Consider the following 19721-nt stretch of genomic DNA (forward strand, 5'->3'; position numbering starts at 1 on the left):
TGTGTCACTTGCACAGTATCTGCCTGTTGTATGTGCAAAGTAGAATATATTAAAATGCAGCTTTTTGCATATGACATCATACATTAGTCAAGATGGAAAGCATGCAACTGGAGGAAAAAACTACCAACACTGTACAAACATCTATTAATCATGCAGTTTACAGCTGTTCAAATTAATCAAATGTGTTAAAAAAAACAAGGGCAACTTTAAATGATGCAACTTTTACGACATAATGGGAAGAACCTGGATGCAAGATGCAAGATGCAACTTTTTTTACCCACAATCCAAAATATTAGTTCCATTTTACCAGACCTAAGGGAACGGCTGACCAAGTAGAAGTAAAGTAGTTAAAGTTAGCTAATGTTAGCCAGTAGCATTAGCCTTACAGCGGTGCATTTTTGTACAGAGTTGAAATATAAAAGATAGTTATACTCAAGCACATTTACTCACTTGACTAAAAACAAGACAGGGATTGTTTCAGTCTTAAGATAATAATGGAGACGTCTATTGAGAAATTGTCAGAAAGAGATTATGCAGTGGTCTCATTAAGAGTTGGTCTACTGACAAATACCTGTTATAACAGAACAAAAGCTTGCAGGTAATCAATGTGATTAGTCATCTTGCCACTGCTATTTTCTTCCATTGAGCATTGCTGAACGCCTCTGTTGGTGACTAATTCTTGATTACGATGGTTCCATTCAAAACTGGTGGAAACGTTGGCTGCCTCACTAGATAACACCACAGTTTGAAGGGCCCTGAACAGAACCGGTTCGAGCCAGAGCTGATTTGTTGGAAAAGGGGGTAGGCCAATATGAGCACCATATTAACAAAGCATTTCTCCACAATTGCTCCCGTTTCATGGTGGATCAAGAAATGTGCGAAATTATAACAACATTGTTTTTACCATTTTTGCCATGAATTCTTGCATAGGAGTAAAACACACAGAATCTTTATATAATTGGTTGAGTGAGGCCATATTATTAAGATCACACTGAACTACTACAAACGCACACAGCCCAAAGCCTCTCAGCCACAGAGAACTTGAACTCTGACCTCAGACTAACAAATTCTAATCATTTCAAGTCCAAGTGGACGTTTGTACCACATTTGAGGAATATCCCTCAAAGTCTTTTTGAGGTATCACATTGTCGTGAATTAAATAGGCGTGAGGTTACAGTTACCTTTAACTTTATCCACCAAAATGTAATAATTGTCCAAGTGGACACTTGTACCAAAGTTGAAGAAATTACCTTGAGGTGTTCGTGAGATATTGCATGCGCACAAGAGTGCGATAGACAGGGTCCCAGTGACCTTGCTTGATCTTTGACCACCAAATTCTAATCAGTAATTTTTTGAGTCTAAGTGGATGTTTGTGCCAAATTTGAAGACATTCCCTAAAGGTGTTCTTGGGATGCTGCATTCTTGAGAATGAGACAGATGCAAAGTTACAGTGACCTTGACCTTTGACAAAGGAAATCTAATCATTTCATTGTTGAATCCTAGTGGATGTTTGTGCCAAACTTGAAGCAATTCCCTAAAGGCGTTCTTGGGATATTGCATTTACAAGAATGGGATGGACGGACGGACAGATGACCCCAAAAAATAATGCGTCTGGCCACAGCTGTTGCTGGCGCAGAGGCATAAAAAACTCAGTCATCTATTGAACAGCCTACTTAAAATTACATCAGTCACAAGTTAATTCATCCATAGAATTGCCAGACAACAAAAAGCAAAGCCAAAATTATGGTAAAGCTTTGCCAGACAGCTGTTGTGCCTACATCCAGAAGTAACAATGCACTATGCTTGCGTTACTGTTTTTACCAGACTGACTGACAACCTGCATTGTTCCAAAATACGCTATGGCCATTTTTTAATAAGATAAATTGTCTAGTAGCTGTGCAATGCACTCTTGGAAGTCTTCTGAGGCATCTCTTGTACCTGTGTTTTACACTGATGCAGCAACCTTAATCAATCAGCTTCACAGTGCTGTATGGGGCATTGTTCAGTGCACCACTTTTCTATTCATTTTGCTCATTGTTGTAATTTTCTGGGGAATACCTATCAGTGTTCCTGTTCCTGTACTTCAGAGTGAGAGGACAAAAAGAAAAGGTACAGTAAAGCCTGCTCTATTCTGTTGGCCTAACGGTAAATCAACTTTGTAATGTGGTTGACAGTGGGCGTCAGTACGTGGAGCGTAACCCGCTTGGTCACAGGGCTTTGTGGATTTATCAGAGGTTAATTTGAAGTATTGATTTCTTGTTTCATTTGACTGTGAGGGGAAGTCACCGGGGAATCTGCAGACTTTGAGCCACTGCTGTGTTCCAGATGACAGGAGGGAATATGTGCGACTGTAGCCCACTGGATGTTATAATATTGGCCATAGCAGGTGCAGATAATCAGACAGTAGGCCCATGGGCAATGAGATGCAAAGGGCCCCACCACCTCTCCTACACAGAAGCAAGACACACAGACCTTGTGTAATTTTGATATTTTTCTAACTCTTTGTAGTCATTTGTGTCTGCTTGTGGTTGTTTTGTGTCTTGTTATGGTTGTTTAGCTCTCTTTGAGGTAATATTCTGTCTCTCTGAGATAATTTTGTCTTATGGGACAATTTTCTGTCTCTGAGATAATTTTGTGTCTTATTGAAGTCATTTTGAGGCTTTTTGTCATTTTGTCTCTCTTTGTAGTCATGTTATGTCTTCTTGTTTTTTTGTCTTTTTGCAGTTGTTTGGTAACTTTTAAGTTATTTTGTGTGTCTCTGAGGTTATTTTGTGTCTTATTGTGGTAATTTTGAGTCTCTTTGTGATAATATTGTGCCTCATTGAGGTACTTTCGTGTCTTATTGAGATAATTTTGTGTTTGAGTTATCTGTGTGTCTTATGGTGTAATTCTGTCTCTTTGAGACAATTTTGTGTCTTATAAGGGATTTTTTTTGTAATTTTGTGTGACTTTGTAGTCTGTTTGTGTCTCCACATGGTTGCTTTATGTGTTTTTGTGTCAATTTGGCTCTTTTTGGGGTAATTTTGTATCATATTTAGGTAATTTTGTGTCTCTTCAAAATACTTTTGTGTCCTATTGAGGTAATTTTGTGTTTATCTGAGGTAAATGTGTCATTTTGTCATTTTGTGTCACATTGAGGTAATGTTGTGTCTGTGATTTATGTCTTTTTTGGTTGTCTTGTGTCACTTCGTAGCTCCATGTCTGTTTTGTTTTTTTTGTTGTTGTTTTTAAATCTCTTCAGTTCCTTTGCTTCTTTTTTAGTGTTTGGTCTCTCTTTGTGGTCATTTTGAGTCTCTTTCTGATCAGTATGTGTTAATTCAAGTCACATTTTGCAGGTTAAGGCCGAGGGCCCCTGACACTTTGGCCCCATTTGCCACATTGTGCCCATTCAGTAATCCCACCGCGGGCAATAGACTTTCCTCACACTCATGGTTAGGAAAGCTACATTACCATCACCATGAGCCAACAATGAAACAGTGACAACAATATAGTAAACAAAGCTCACAAACTGTCACTACTATATGAAGCCCCAACCTTGGGCTAAGTGCACTCTGCAAACAGAAGCAATTTGTTGCCTTTGAATGCATCAACTATTCATTACATATTGTGTCTGTTCCATAACAGACTTTGGTTTTGACGGCCTCAAATCAATTCCACAACAACAGGGTTGAGCAGGCATGGTGGCCCCCCTCACATAATGAAACAGCAAAGATTAACTTGTGCTCGGAGAGTTAATTAGCTTTAATTCCTCCAGCAGTACCTTTAAATTATCTCCAATTGCTGCAACAAAATTGAACTTTAAATTACCCTGAGCAATAGAACAATTAATGGGATCCATAAATTCTTCCTTTAAAAATTGCATTTTGTTTCAGCCATCCCAGTCTATCCAGTGACAGTTTAAAGTGTACATTCACACCACAGAGTGCACTGTGTTGGAAAAATATTTTCCTATGCATACCTAAAGAAATATTTTTAAATACATAAAACTGTGAGACACAGTCGGATACAATCATGATTTGTAATGCCTGCTGAGGCCAACAATTTATATCTGTTATATAATAAACAATAAAGAGAAAGGGCCACTATGCATGCATGCATACTTTAGTGTTTGGGTGGCTCGGTTTTATTTACTTTCTTTACTTATTTACTTGGTTTTATAACTTTCTTTTTCATAGGATGCCCATTAGGTTTAATGTTTGAAAGATCACAATGGTTGGAAACAAACAATTCTAACTTTGCAAGGCTCTGATGGAAGGGAAAGGATGTGCAGGGAAAGAAAGGGGAACAAGAGTGAAGGTCTGTGAGGAACAAAATGGAGAGGGACAGGAAGCAGGGTGGGAGCGTAGGAGAGGGAGAAAGAGAGAGAGAGAGAGAAAGTGAAGGAGACAGACGTAGAAAATCACTTAGGCATGGATGAATGCGGCTGGTAGAGATGGCAGCTTGAGCGGAAAAGCCTTGAAATTTGAAACAGCAGCTTCAGAGCTTTTCTTCCTGAGAGGTGAAGGCAAAACGCTTGTGCACATTCTTTATACTGCGGTATTTCCTCAAGGAAACACCTGCTTTCAACATCTTTCTGCTGATTCTTGGGATTCCTTTCTCTGCTTTCTGAAGTGTGGCCTGTAGTAGACTATGTGATCGTTAATATTTAATAGCAAACACACACCTTTTGCATTACTGTACTCACTCAAGTGGAAATCCAGAAATGTATGATTGTACTACCACAAACTTAAAAAGGACAGATTAAACTAAAGTTGCCGCCTTGGCTGGTTGCTTCTGCCAAGACAAGTTGCAGTTTACATCCATGTCTGTACAGATACACAGCGAAGCATGCCTGCCAACACTCCCAATTTACACAGGAGTCTCCCTATTTTTAACCCTTTCTCCTGCCCTGCTCCCAATTGCTAAATTCTCCCGCTAATGTTGTATTTGTAACTTGCAATTGAGTGACAATGCATCTCAGACAATGCTGCAGAGCAATGCAAAAGTAATATAATGTATAGTGTAACTCATGACTTTCTTAATGAGTAATTAAGTAAAGTAATGCATTACTCTTTTCAAAAGTAACAACTAATGTCTTATGGTATTTCTTTTATTACCAGGGTTTCATAAGTCACAAACCTAAGGAACCAATTCTGTCAACTTACAAGAGGAGCTATCTATCATTGTTTTTGCAAGTCAAGTTTCATTTTTAACTTGTCAAAGCTGGTGATCAGGGACAAGGTTTATCTAAAATATGCAACCAAGAAATTAGCTGTTTAGTAATGTAGTCATGCAGAAGACTCATGTTATCTTTTACATTTTAAAAGCAGAGTTAAAGGTGCGTTGGTATGTTCGTGCGGCAGGCGAGCAGCTAAAGGTAGGACTTATTTGTTTATGAATACATGCATACTTAATGACATGGAGTTACATTAAAGCAATTTAAGACAAGAAGGGATTTTCTTTCATGGAAGATCAACTAAATACATACTTTTGATGACAAAGACAAGTATTTAGGGGTTTTAATCAATGCCTTGAGAGGAACTTTAAGAACAGTTGTTTGAGCCTCTGTGATTAAAGATGTGACATTAATGATGTTGCACTGGCTTCAGCCAGAACTTCAGCAGTATGTTTGTTAATGTTGGCATTTACAAAATCAGACCCTTTGTTTCTGTAGCAATGGATGGTGTGAGTTTTGCTAAATGGATTGATTAGTGGTAGCTGGCTTTTATTGTGCACTTTGTTGCATGTGTTTTAAACAACTATGAAGCACTTAATACATCCTGATTCTGACAATACACCCGTTTGATAGGTGCTTCACTTTGGGTGCTAATGCAATGCTTTCATTCACACCACAGGATGAGACAAAGCACAGAGGGGGCCGTCATTTAACTGGATTTATTAGATTTGGTGTGATGCTGGACTCATCGCAGCTGTCACAGAAATGAAAATCAAATCAAATCAAAAGAAAAGGCAAGCTTTGAACATAAAAAGGCTGCCAGAGTGGTTTTAAAACTGCCAAATCACAGGTGTGAGGTGATTTGAAAATTTTGTGAAGAACTTATTTCTAAATAATCCAAGTTTTAGTCCAAGTCACTTTTTGTTTTAAGTATTGCAGTTAATATCAGTGAATACATTTAGATTTTTACACTGCAACCTACATATTTTTTTGCCAAATAGCTGTTTTTGTCTGACCTTGAAGATGATAAAAGCGTAAATGTTGGTGCAATGCAAGAGCATTTTTTTTTTTTTTTTTGTGCTTTTGCCTTTGTGTTAATTTGGCAGCTCTTCGGTGAGAGTGTCACAGCTGTGGTTGTGTTTATGCAGATCAGCCAGTGCAGCACAATTTTGGTCCCCATTTTGGCATACAAAATGGGCATGCATTTCCACTGGGTTCAGAGCACTTTACTGAAAATGGAACAAATGTGACGCAGTCTGGTCTCACACAGACATCTCCAAAATCACATAAATCTTTTATATTTGTTCAATTTTGCGGCTTTCCCTCTTGATTTGAATTCTTCCAAGCTCACAGATAAATGTACATCAAAACACTACTTAAGAGTGCCCCCGTACAAAGTGACATTAAAGGTTGATCATGCAGAATGCATGATGGTTGAGTTTGCTCATGTTCTATCTGCTGTAAGTCTTGGAAAATTTCGCATGATTTAAACAGGGCGGATACTTACAAGAGACCTATGCTTTGCCTTATTTTCTGCAATTTAATGTTACAATTTAATGTCACATTAAATGTGACCAAACTGTTAAATAATGGTAAACATGTAAAATGAATCACTGTGAGCAAAAACTTGAGGCTTCAGACTGTTCTCAATACTGTTTCCAAGATTTTGTTCTACTCTTGAGAGAAGCGGACATCAGCTCGGGACCAATTTCTTTATTATCTCTTCCACACATGCTGCTGCAAGTGTTTACATCACATTGCTAACACTGCTATATGTAGCTACATGCTAACACCAGGGAAATCAGTAATCTTGTTGCAGATATTGTTCATTTCTCTCCAACTTTGGATCATATCCCTGCTGGGACATGTCTTTTACTGGTGATTTTTAACCAGGGAAAGTACTGCCATACACAGCCATTCTCCTGCTGCAAGAACACTGCTACATGTAGCTACATGCTAACATCAGGAAAACATATAATCCTGGTGGTGATAGGATAGGATAGGGTAGGTTAGGATAAGATTAACTCCCCAAAGGGGAAACTCATTTGCCACCATGGTCAACATACAACAAGACATAAGACAAGTACAGTACAACATACAACAAATAAATACGGACCCAGGCATAGTCACTGAAGGTGCGCAATAGTCCACCACAACAACAGTAGCAAAATGACAGAAAAGTAAATACTATTCAGGATGTGCAATTTTGCAATGTGAAAATTTAACCATGCCAACACTGGCAACATGCCATATTGCCCTGTTACTGAAGTGTCAGCCCTATTACTTGAATAATATTGTTATATAACTAAAAAATTAAAATACAAATGTAAAATCAGCTTATTTAATATGTTAGTAAAGGGGATCAGTAATCCTCACAAAGAAACTGGGGTGTTTTTATTACGTTTTGCTTTTTCTTAAACAGAAGGTGCTGTAAATGTGCCCGCTGTAAATTAGCACGTTCATCCCTGAAAAAAGTAAACGTCTCAATAATCTCACGTTACAAACACACTTAGTATAACAAGAGGGATTTTATCTTTCAGAGTACGTCAGATTTGGCACGTTTTCATAGAATAACCCAGCTACATGCTAATGTCAGGAATATATGTGACATTTTGGTTATAGATGCTGATACTGATACAGATTTTGGACTTAATTCGTGCTGGAACATGTCTCTGGCAGTGCAGAGACGCAGAAATACGAAACACCTGGAAATGCTGACTACACAGGGCCGGCATTAAAACAGAGCGTTATAGACAGAGGGTTAATACAGGTGTTCTGGCTCAGACGGTATGGGGAAGATAAAGGTTTTTGGCCATTCAAGAATGTAAACATGTTTTAGTAGAAACACAAAATATGAAGTATGAACCTTAAAATGAGCATAATAGGTCCCCTTTAAATTAAAACATTGGTAATAGCACTGACATTTCAGGTTCAGAGTTCTAAACTTTTTTTTAAACAAGCAAAACAGCTTTTTCTCTGCAAAATGTATAGGTTCATGAAGTCATTTATTCAGTCTAAAGCAGGCCACATTGGTCACAATGCGACTCTGTTTCTTGGAAAAAAAGCAGTTTTCCCTTGGGAGGAGTCTGCTCGGACTCTCCTCCTCCTTAGCAAAGTGGAATAAAAGGAGCTGACTTGATGGACCATTATTCAAGCTTATCCTACGACTTGCTGATTAAGTATTCATCTATTTAACAATATATCAATCATGCTCTCGCCTCTTTCCAGCTAGTGCTGCACTGCAACACCACTGAGCTTGCACCTCTGCTCACCAAGATGGCAAAAAATGAGTTTGCCACACCCTCACCTCTTCTGTGTTTGCACATACGTTTGCGCCCTGTTTTATAAAAATAGAGCCAATATGTCTCAGACTGGTGTCTACTGACGTGACTTTGTCATTAACGTGTTGTTCACCTTAGACAGGATGACAAATTAAACATCAACACACACGCACACTGGTGTAGACGGTTTGATGAGTACAGAGATAATCGATAAGGCAGGGGTGTTATGACATCACCGGTTGCTAGGGTAACTGAGTCCCCAGAGCAGATGGTGGTATGTTATATGTGAAGCGGGAAGAGAGGTTGCCAGTGTGTATGTGTATGTGTGTGTGTGCGGTCATAAAAAGTGACAGTGATGTGACATGGGCAACACATTAGATGACGCTGTCAGTCGAGTGGCTGTCTTGCAAATTCATGTTCGGCACTATTTATTGCCCCTAATTTCCCTCAATGAGTCATCAAGAGATAAAGGCAAGCACATTCTCATTACGGATATGTTTTAGATGTTGTTTAGTGTCACTAAACGCAAAATGCACCCAGCAGGGCTGCAAACAGGGAAAACACTCACAGTGAATAATGATTGTGCAAGACGGACAAACCCAGCTCAATAAAACACAGGAGAAAAGAGAAAGAGAGGCATTCAGTATGCTGTGTTTTAACCATCTGTCTTCACTGAGCTGGGAAATTCCCTTTGTGCAATTATTTTTCATGGCGGGCCTGCTTACCTGTTTGTAGCCCTTCTGGGTGTCTTTTGTCTGGAGCTTTTATGAATAGTAAAATTTAAAAGATGTCCAAATGTGTGTGTGTTACTCCTTTTTCAGCAGAGCACAAAGACAAATGCACATTTTATGGTAATTCGACTTATTATGCAGTATTACCTTTGAGCTCTATTTAAGATGATAATAAAAATGCACTCTGCATTCTAAGTTGATTACATTTCACCGCTCACATTGTTGCTAATGTTCTATTATAGTAAAATTGTTTAAGAAACAGATTTCTGTTACTGTAAGTAAATTACTTGGAGATAAAATTCTGAATACATACAAAAATCTGTCATAACAGGTGTGAGCATTTAAAGAAAAGGGACTGTGGTTTTCGCTTCTGAAGACGTCCCTCCCTTTAAAGGAATACTTCAGCAAGAAAATAATCATTTGTATATCAATTACTCGCCCCATATTATGTTGAATTTGTGAAGAAACCTTTCTCGCATGCCTCCACTGTAAATGAAGAATCCAAAAACAAGTAAGCTGAATTAAATGGGAGGGGGGGCGCATTTAACAACAGCAAATCTATATCAAAACATCCATTTACAAACTCTCACATAACTCATACCATGTAATCCAAGTCTCATATGCTCTGTACTTCCCAAACACAATGCATTTTCATTCAAATGTTACTATTAAAAACACTTTCGCATACAAGTTGCGTGCCACAGCAACTGCATGCATTTAAATATCTTGTGGTTTTCGCGGAGCAGGGTTCAAATGCACGTGCTTGCTCAGATGTTCTACTTGTCCGTGCATGAGGCTGTTTATGTGGAAGTGTTTTAAATAATAAGGTTTTAGCTTTCATTTGCACACAGTTTTGTTTTATGTCCATATTTCTATATATTTTTTCCTTGTGTTCAATGCAAGAAAAATGAATTTTGAGTGTTTTTGACTTCCAGTCTTGTGGGTTATGCACATGCAGCAATGGAGAGACAAAAAACAGGACCAGTTAATGCATAGCAACAAATACGTGAGAACACTGGCCTGTCTGGTCTGTAGCCAGTTTAGAGAAATGTGTTGATTAAAAGCATAATACCTTCTATGTGCTCTATGGACTAGCATGTTATCAGTGTTAGCTGACTAAATATGCCATTGCACTTTTTAAAATTTGGAAAAATAATGGATAAATAGAGCTGTGTTTTTAAATCTGTTAGTTTATTCATTGTTGTGCTAACTTCCTGCAGCAAAATGCATATGATCTCTTCAAAAATCACCCCCCCCCCCCATACTCAAGGCAAATTCTGGACTAACAAAAAAAAGTTGAAGGAGGAATTTCGGAAACAAATTAGAGATTTTAAAGGTTCTCATAGGAATAAATGGAATTCCAGTTGATTCACAAACCTACACAAAGGTATTAGGAAACGATGTGTTATAATGCATGTGTTTGAGAAGTACAGAGTACAAGAATGGATAATTGAGACTTGGATTGTACTGCACGAGTGTGTCAGTGGGTGTCTTGGTATAATTTTGCTTTTGTTAAATGCGGCCCCCATTTATTTAAATTAACCAAGTTTTTTCTCAGCTTTTGGATTCCTTGTTCACCATGAAGACATGCAAGAAAAATATTTTTTTTTCCTGAATTCAGCATAACTCGGGGTAAATAATTTATTCACAAATGATCATTTTATGAGTGAAGTATTCCTTTAAGCCTCCAAATATGTGTGTGTGGCCTCCACTATGCCCATTATTAACATAGCTCTGAGCAGCCTGGTAAAATGATCAATGAGCAGGTATGCCGCACACCTCCGATGATAGTTCAGAATAGATGATGTTTTTCTAATGAGCTTCACCATTAGCAAAGCCCGCTCACTCAGGAAGTTCCCCTGTGGCCCTCTTCACTGGCAGCTTGCTGATTGAAGTGGGATAGCAACATCTCGAGGTGTGTGTATGTGTGGGTGTGGAGCCTATTTGAGTGTTTATTAGAGTGAGTGATTTACATATGAGAGTTCCCCGCATGGCTGGAAGGAACGTTGTCAGGCAGATTAAGTCGAGTTTAAAATCAGTCATCTACTGCAGGATTGCAAATGACTCCGCTGAATAATAACAGGTGGAATAAAGAAGTAAAAACTCAGAGTAGTGGGACACACTTCTGGAAAAGAAAGAATATTCTGCTGCTGAAATACAACTCCACGAAACACTGCTCAGATGTGCGAAAATGTCTCTGTTTTTGTAGGTCAGTGCCAGTGCGGACAGTGTACTTGCTTCCCACCTGGGGACAGCCGTGTTCATGGCAAAAACTGTGAGTGTGATGACCGGCAGTGCGAGGACATCGGTGGAGAGGTCTGTGGAGGTGAGAGCACACGCGCGCACACACACACACACACTCATCTAATCTTTGTATCCATTAAGGGCCCCTTCAGTTGTGTGAGCAACAGAGGGAATTGACAGAACATGGCAATAAACAGATGGCAAGTCTCCGTTTCAGGATTACTGTTCAAGCTGTGTAGAGTAGAGAAGTGGGATGCGTAATTTCAGGCATCCGGGGCTACACAAGAAAAAGTGTTGCTCATTTTTCAGCATAAGCAAAAGCAAGAGCCAATTGTTTAATCAGATTTGTTCTGAAGTGGCATTAACAACAGATTAAAGAGAACATGTTGCATTCACAATTATTTTGCTTACTTCACGAGTGAATCAAACCTGTTGTATGAATCATGTGCAGATCTTTCACTTTAATATCTTAATCCTTTAACACCTGGATCAACACTGGTTTTCTTGTGCTGCATTCAGATGCCTTTCACTAGCATGTAAACCTTTGAAACCTGAGAAAACTGGATAGATTTTTTAAAAATTATTAAAATGTAACAAGGGAATTATCTGAATGTTAGCAGGGGGATTATTAGATAATATCAAAAATCAAGGGAAAAATGTCCAGAAAGCTATATTTATAATTCTCTTAATTCTATATTTAAAATTATGATAAAAAATAAAAGAGAAAAAAAATATGTTTGCATTTTTGGCACTTTCTTAAGGTCATTTCCTTTTCTCTAGAATTTTCTTTCTTTCGGCTTATTTTAAGTAAATTTCTTGGACATTTTTATTAGTTTCTTGCAAATTTTTGGGCTAAGTTGCTCGTCATCCTTTCATTTTTGAAAGAAATCAAGCAAATTTGGCCAGGTTTCAAAGGTTTAACTTATATAAATGTGGATTTTAAATATTTTATTGATATAAACTACAATAAAAAATAAAAAAGTTTTTTTTCTATTTTGTTAGGAAATAAATAAACAAACAAAAAAAGACCACACAGGTCAACTGTGCAAGCAGCTCATTACAGCCCATATATTTACCAGTGGCTGTAGTAATTATTACAGGAGCAGAGGAGGAAGTCACGTGATGTTGCATGAAATGTGACAAAGCCCAGGTAATGCTGTTCAGAAAATGAAGAAGCCGCTGAGGTGAAATACAGGGGTGGTAGATGTGTCAAACAAAAACAGGACGAGGAGACTGATGTCAACATCCCAAAGTGAAAGACGACTAAATAATACTGTTGCCTCATATGTGTAACATGTGACAGATCCTTAGTGATGTATGTGACATTTGTCCCATTAGTAACACAAGTCTTATGTAATGTCAATTTTGAAGTTGGTGAAATTCGACCTATCCTTTATTTATGTATAAGAAAACATTGCATTATTGGCATATTTTGGCCTGGCAATTTATACTTCTAAGTAGCTGTTTGTAAAATTCTCCACAGGGTCCTTTTTCAGGTCGCTGTCAGGAGGATATTCCCTATATTGAACCCAACAGTTACTGTATGATAAACTCTTTGGTTTTTCCATCACTGTCACGTCTACTTGACCTTCTTTTCCATCTAATTTAAGGACCGCTTAGCTTTGGCAAGTTTTTTAGCATCTAACTTGACAAACCATTCTCTATTTATTATTGTCACAGTACGGCGCTGCTCTGATGACACTTCGTTGGCAGCTGTATTAATAGATAATTGTTTTCAAATCCCCAATAAGTCTACTGACGGTGCTACATTTGTTTTGTTTACTTCTGCTGATTCCCGACAGCAGAACTCCATTATTTAAATGATCAATTCTCATAAACATGCACCTACTCATGAACGGGTGACAGGTCGAAACAAACAACTGACGACAAGCAGAGTTCCCTAAATCTTACTCTCATACAACCGAGTCTCGTGGAAAAAAGCACAACAAGTTTAGGTTACGGATATGAAAGGATATGTTCCAAGGCGATAGAAGACTGTGTACATAAAAAATGAAAGACAAGAAAACAAGTATGATTCCCAAGGAGCATTTTAGTGAGACATGTAAACTCATTAAGGGGAAAATTATTAAACTGTGTTGCTAATGAGAGGTAAATATCAGCAGTTAAAAAAACACAACTCAGGGAGTCTATTTTGAATGTATTCAGCCATTATGGCGAGCTATTTTCTTTGTGACTGCAATAGGGGTTTGGGGATATACTGGTGTCAACGACAACCATGATATTTATATATGAAATACTGATATTGTGTCAATAATACACATATTATAATATTGTGTAAATAATCCAGCACCTCTTAAATCATTTACATTTCTTTACGTTCTCACTTTGCCTTTTTCTGCCTTTTCTCTATCCATAATGTGTAACTGTTCTTTTGTATGATTATGCACAGTAACGGCTACAGACTCTTTGTCTCTTGTTTTTTGATTGTAATTTATTTACCAAAAAAGGACCAAATGCACAAGAAGCAAGAATAATAATGTATTTAACTGCATTACAGTAACACAGGTTTTTAAAGTTTTCTAAAATATTGCAATATTATTGTTATCGTGAAATCTTTTGACGACTAAAAACAAATCTGATATCATGCCAGCTCTAATTGCAATGAAGCTTTTTGAATTTGCTGTGGCTCTGACTTCTGGCTCTGTTCGCCTCCTTCTCCATAGCGATTTCTGATGAGACTAATGGGTATGTTAACTTGCTGCACTTGCCATCCTTAAGATTTCTTTAAAAAACACTGTTAATAATACTATAACCAATAACTGTAACATATTATTTTAAACGACCCCAGAGACTTTTGTGTTTATGTGTCTACCAATATTAGCATCATCAAACTAAAAAAGCTATAATTGAGAAAAGACTTCAACACTTCCCTACTCTTTTTAAGAATGAAAACATCAAAAGTACATCTACTGAAGTACTGGATACGGTTACTAGCTTACACTGCTCTCCTAATTATGGCACAGAAAACGACACACACTTTGCACGTACAGCATGTGCACACATACACTCACCCACTTTGAAATTATGCCAGCAGCAGACGCTGAATTTGAAGATCAATACAGCGTGATCCTATCTGCTCTCTTTGATATCCACAAGCACAACCCTCGAAACCCTTGAGCCGAGTTTGAGAGAAATTGCTCCAAGCCTTTGAAGCTTCTGTTTGAGGTCTTGGAGAAGTTTGTGCTCTTAATTTGAGCCATTTAGGCACAACCGCTGTAATGGATAGATCGCACAAAAAATTAGAGGCTCAATTGAAATTGATATTTCTCTCTGCAACTGCTTCTGCCGCTGTCAGACGGAGACAGAGAACAGAGGAAGTCAGATGAATGTGCGATCAATGATTGCAGCGCTTTGAAAGAAAAGCAGCAAAAAAGGTGGAGAAAAGTTACATTCATCTACAGCAAAACTGACAAAATGTGTTATTTTCCCAGCTAAACATATCTTTGTTGTAAGGGCTTTTTGTAGGAAACATTACTCTATGTGTACTCTAGTGACTGTCACTGAAATTAACATGTGCCAACCAGGAGGAGACTCAAAATGACCACAATGAGACTCAAAAAGATGCAGAGGAAATACAAAATCACTACAAAAAGGGGCAAAAACAACAACACGGAGACACAAAATTACCACAGAGACACATATCAACAATATATGCATAACAACCAAAAACGAAAAGACAAAACAAGCAAAGTATGTGTGTCTTGTGCTGCTTATCATTTATCTTGGAAGTCGGAGGTTGGGGCTGGGAATGACACCGCGATTCTCATCAAGATGTTGTTAGCAACACCAGTTCAAGTCTGGTTAGCAACTGTAAGCAATTCCATGTGATAGCAACACAAGACTGTGCGTACGACTGTTGTGGTGAGACACAGAAATGCTAATAAACAGTGTATAAGTGCAACTTTCACTACAACAAGGGTCAAAGCAACCACTAAGAGACACAAAATGAACTCAAGGAGATACACAATGACTAAAAAGACATGCAAAACCACCACTAAAGAAAGAGTTAAAATTAGTACCAAGTCTGTGTTTTGCTTCTTTGTAGCAGAGTTGATAGAGCCTTTTCCAAATCTGTGCCCACTGGCCCAAAGTGTCAGGGGGAAAAATGTTGCTTAATTTAACACCTACTGTCCAGCAGGACACTCAAAAAGACCAAAATAAGAGATATTAAGGAACTACAAAAGACATTAAAATAACAGCAAAAAGGGTCAAAACAACCAAAAGAGACACAAACAACTCAGAGACTCAAAACTACTACACAAAAATGTATCGCAGACAAACTAAACAAGATAAGATAAGACAATAAGCTGCATAACCACTACAATGACACGTAAAACAAGAACGACAACAAAAAAAGAGGCAAAACCACAGCAAAGTCTGTGTGTCTTGCTCCTATGTATGTAAGGTGAGGGGGTCCTTTCCATATATGTGCCCCGGGGCCCACTGACCCAAAATTCGCCCCTGCTTGCACACAAGCCTTTTCTCTTTTTTAAAAAAAAATTTTGTTTATCCCTTACCCTGTTTAATTTGAGCTGAGTAGACACACAGCTCTGTATTTTCTGGATATATTCACACCACTGTTATCTGCATTTTTGTGTTCGCTACATTTAAGGTGCTGGAAAAGTGATACAACATGACACATGCACAGCTTTCCACGAAGTTAACAAACAGAGTGCAGACAGATTTTCCCAAACCTCTCTAACAACAATGAGGAGCTTTTCCCTCACAGGTGCATCAAGCGGGGAAGTCACTCTGTCAAACTCTCAGTCTGTTGTTTGTTTCACTCTGAGACATTTGTTGCTCAAACTATTTGTGTTCATTGTGAAAATGACATGCAATCTGTCTATTCCTCTCACTAGCAAACACACAGATATGTGTGTGTAAATGCCTCCTGCGGAGTTGAGTTTTTTCTTCTTTTTTTTTTTAGTTATGTTGTTTTGGTCGGCTGTGCTATTTTGTATCAGTGGTGCATTGCAGCATCTGAGGGTAAATTTCTCCTTTAAAGGGGGATGCAGTATTTATGTGAATGGATTACTGGGGCTCATTGTGTGCCGGGCTATCCAGAGACAATTCTTCACGAGGCGTCCAGGGAGCGCCTGTCTGAGCACCAAACACCAACGCAGTTACACACATACACACATACACACATGCTGTCAGGCTGACAATTAAGTCTGTATACTCGGAGGCCGGTGGAAGTTATTGGGTGTTTTGAGAAGCTTAGAGGCAGTCTAAAGCAGGTACACAGAGCGAGGATTGGGGATCAAACAGAAAGTAGCTTCATGGCGAGAGGGCTTGAAGGAAAAACTTAGAGTACAGTGCTGTCAGTGCCCCTGGATGTTTGGGCCTCCCTGCAGACAACAGAGAGGAGAGAAGTGAGAAATGACACTGGCTCTGTGCATATAATTCAGTCCTTCAGTGTTAACCAGCTTGTCAGTCAGCTCAGTCCTCACTCGGCTCTCAGGGGTTTTCTCCAAACATGAAGAGCAAGCGAAGAGAGCAGCCCAAAAATCCACTTTGCCATACTGATTAAGGCCTTAGTGCTCATTTTTCAGCCTTCTCTGTTTATCTTATGTGCAGATGTGATATGGGATGAATGGCAAAGATACTGACTTTTCCTTAATTTTGATCATACGGCATAATATTCAATACATCTGGGTTTATTTTATTGAACAGATTGAGGTTTTAAACAGCCACATTTCTGTATTAGCCATGTCTGATATACAGTATGAGAGCTTCAGAAATATCACCATTACACAGACATAATTATGACTTGGATGTTGACATGATGATATTTAAAAGTCTGAAACCAGTTATTATGTCAACCCCCATGGGACATGAGTGTGGCATTACTGTTTAGCCGGATTGCCCGATGAATATCAAGGATCTGCTCTGCTTTCTCCAAGACCTGATTTGATGTCATAGCACAAAAAATACATACACGTATCTGCTAACATTGACGATGGAGTGGGGGGGATTAGTGCCATTAAAATGGTTGATTTTATTTGTTTTTTTTTTGCATTGCAACACTTTCTTATCTCAACTTGTTACATGATGCTGCTTTGTCACATGGTGTCGGCCGTTCGCTGGCATATAATAACAACACCATCCGTTCTGTCCGGCCGCATGGACCTGGAAGGTGGCTTTTAGTGTTATGCTCATAGGGATTGTGAAACAAATCTGAGACATCCCTGCGTTTTTGGCCAGGACGAAAGCGGGGATCTCAAGCCAAGATATCATCTTCTCTTAGCCATAACCGCGTTGGTTTAACCTAGTGTTGTTAAAATGTGAAGTAATATAAAGTTTCAAAGTATCCTCCACATAATAACATGCAAAGCTAATGTGTCTGTTGTTTGCAGAAATGAACAACACCCTACGACCATGCTTATTCTCCCCAAACGAGACGCCTCCTCATTAACTCCTCATTGACTGTTGACATCATTTATTTCCAAGTTTAGTACCAAAAACAGCAGGACAAATTTCGGGATACCCAAATTTTTGATACACATCAGCAAAACAAACAGACATATAACTTCCATTTGGATGTAACATCCTAAAATTTTACAAGACATCCAGAAGAAAACAAGAAAAAAAACAACACAGATTCCATTACTGACATTAATAAACTGCCATGGCTTTTAGACCGATCTAGCACAAGCAAAATTTATAAAAGTGGTCAATGACCAGTCAGACCAGCAAACACAAAGCAGGGAAATTCATTTCCAAACAGTATGAGTTGAGGAGGATCATCTGAATGCTTCGTCGGGTAATTGACGTTTCAAAACAGATGGTGTCAGACAGAGGAAGGCTATATGAAGGCTACTTCTCAGAGCGTTTAAAATAGGAGATGTCTTGTCTTGATTATAAGAATAAAGGAGATGAACTGAACAGGGACTCACACCACAAAAACCTGCCTCTTACAAATCACTATTTGTCTCTAAATTATAAGTTTTACATATATGTATATATATATATATATATATATATATATATATATATATATATATATATATATATATATATTTAAAAGAAGTGGAAAAAAAATCTGCCAGTGCTTTATAAACAATTAACTTCTTTCCTAATATTTTCAGGTGTTTTTTAAATAAATATAATTTTTTTCTTAATTATGGTGCATCTTTCTGCTTTGGTCTTTAAGTACAGTATATTTCAAGATACACTTTTGAGAGATTGCTTGAAACAAGTAGATCTCTATCAGAAAAACTGAGGATATTAAGACCCAAATATAACAGATGTGATTTGATAAGGTAATAATGTTCGCAGATCAGTGACAAAATATGCATAAAGGAGAGGTCAGATACTCCCTACTTTACCAGTTTGTTCTCCACCTCACGCTTAGTCCCTTCCTCTCACTCTGACAATGACCTCTTGACCTCCGTCAGACTCTTTGCATACAGTACAGATCTCTGCTGGCCGAAATACCAGATGCATCACCTCCCCGCTCAGCGTCCATCTCTAAATGCTACAGCACAATGCACGCTCTGTGAAAGGCAGGTGCAGACTAATTGAATGAGGGCTAGGTTGCCGTTCCTCCAAAGCAATTAACCGCTCTCCCAGGCTGGCTGATTGAGGCAGCCATGCATGGCCTGCCATAGCTGCCACTCCACTCCAACTGAGACAGAAGCTCCCTAACTTTCATTTATAACCTCCCGACAACAGCACCGCCACACACACACACACACACAAACACACACACACACACACACACACACAAACACATACACCCTCAATACACCATCCCCCACCTCTATCCCTGATTGATTTAAAACAGCAAAGAAAGAGCGACAGGAAGCCATATGAAACGGGGGAGGGGGGTCTTATCTATAGATGAACAATGATCCATTGCATCGTTGGTGCTTAAATTCTATGCAAGCTGTGTCCTTCAAGCTAGTGGATATTTGATTTCTTCCTCATCCATTTGTGCGGAGAGAAATCAATTAAAACATCAAACCCTGGGCTTTAAAGGAATAGTTAAATATTTGGGGAAATATACCTTTTTGTTTTCTTGCAAAGACTTAAAAATCTTGCTGTGGCTCTAAAACTCACAAATTAACAAATTATATCTTGCTTGTCAAATACAGTACAGAAAAAAAGCAAAGTGTTAAAACAAAAAGAAGAAAGATCTGAACCTCAAGTGAAGAGCCGAGACGCATCAACGTTCACACCCAACATGTTCTCATCCCAAGTCATCACATATTGCCCCTTTGCAGTGGACTTCTGCATCTATGTTACACTCTAGGGATCCTGCGTCTGCTCTTCATGTTCTGGGATGCA

At 38.5% G+C, this 19721-nt stretch overlaps 1 protein-coding gene across 1 annotated transcript in view; it reads left to right on the forward strand.

Moving 5' to 3' along the window:
* Positions 1–19721, forward strand: part of itgbl1 (integrin, beta-like 1) — a 66601-nt gene that overhangs the window by 33294 nt on the left and 13586 nt on the right. Inside the window, exon 8 of the mRNA XM_042495170.2 lies at positions 11377–11493. Within this exon, the coding sequence (XP_042351104.1) occupies positions 11377–11493 (117 nt within the window). The remainder of the gene's footprint in view (positions 1–11376; positions 11494–19721) is intronic.

Source organism: Plectropomus leopardus, chromosome 10 (assembly GCF_026936395.1).
Source record: "Plectropomus leopardus strain MGB_pleo_1.0 chromosome 10, ASM2693639v1, whole genome shotgun sequence".
NCBI classification, from domain to species: Eukaryota; Metazoa; Chordata; class Actinopteri; order Perciformes; family Serranidae; genus Plectropomus; species Plectropomus leopardus.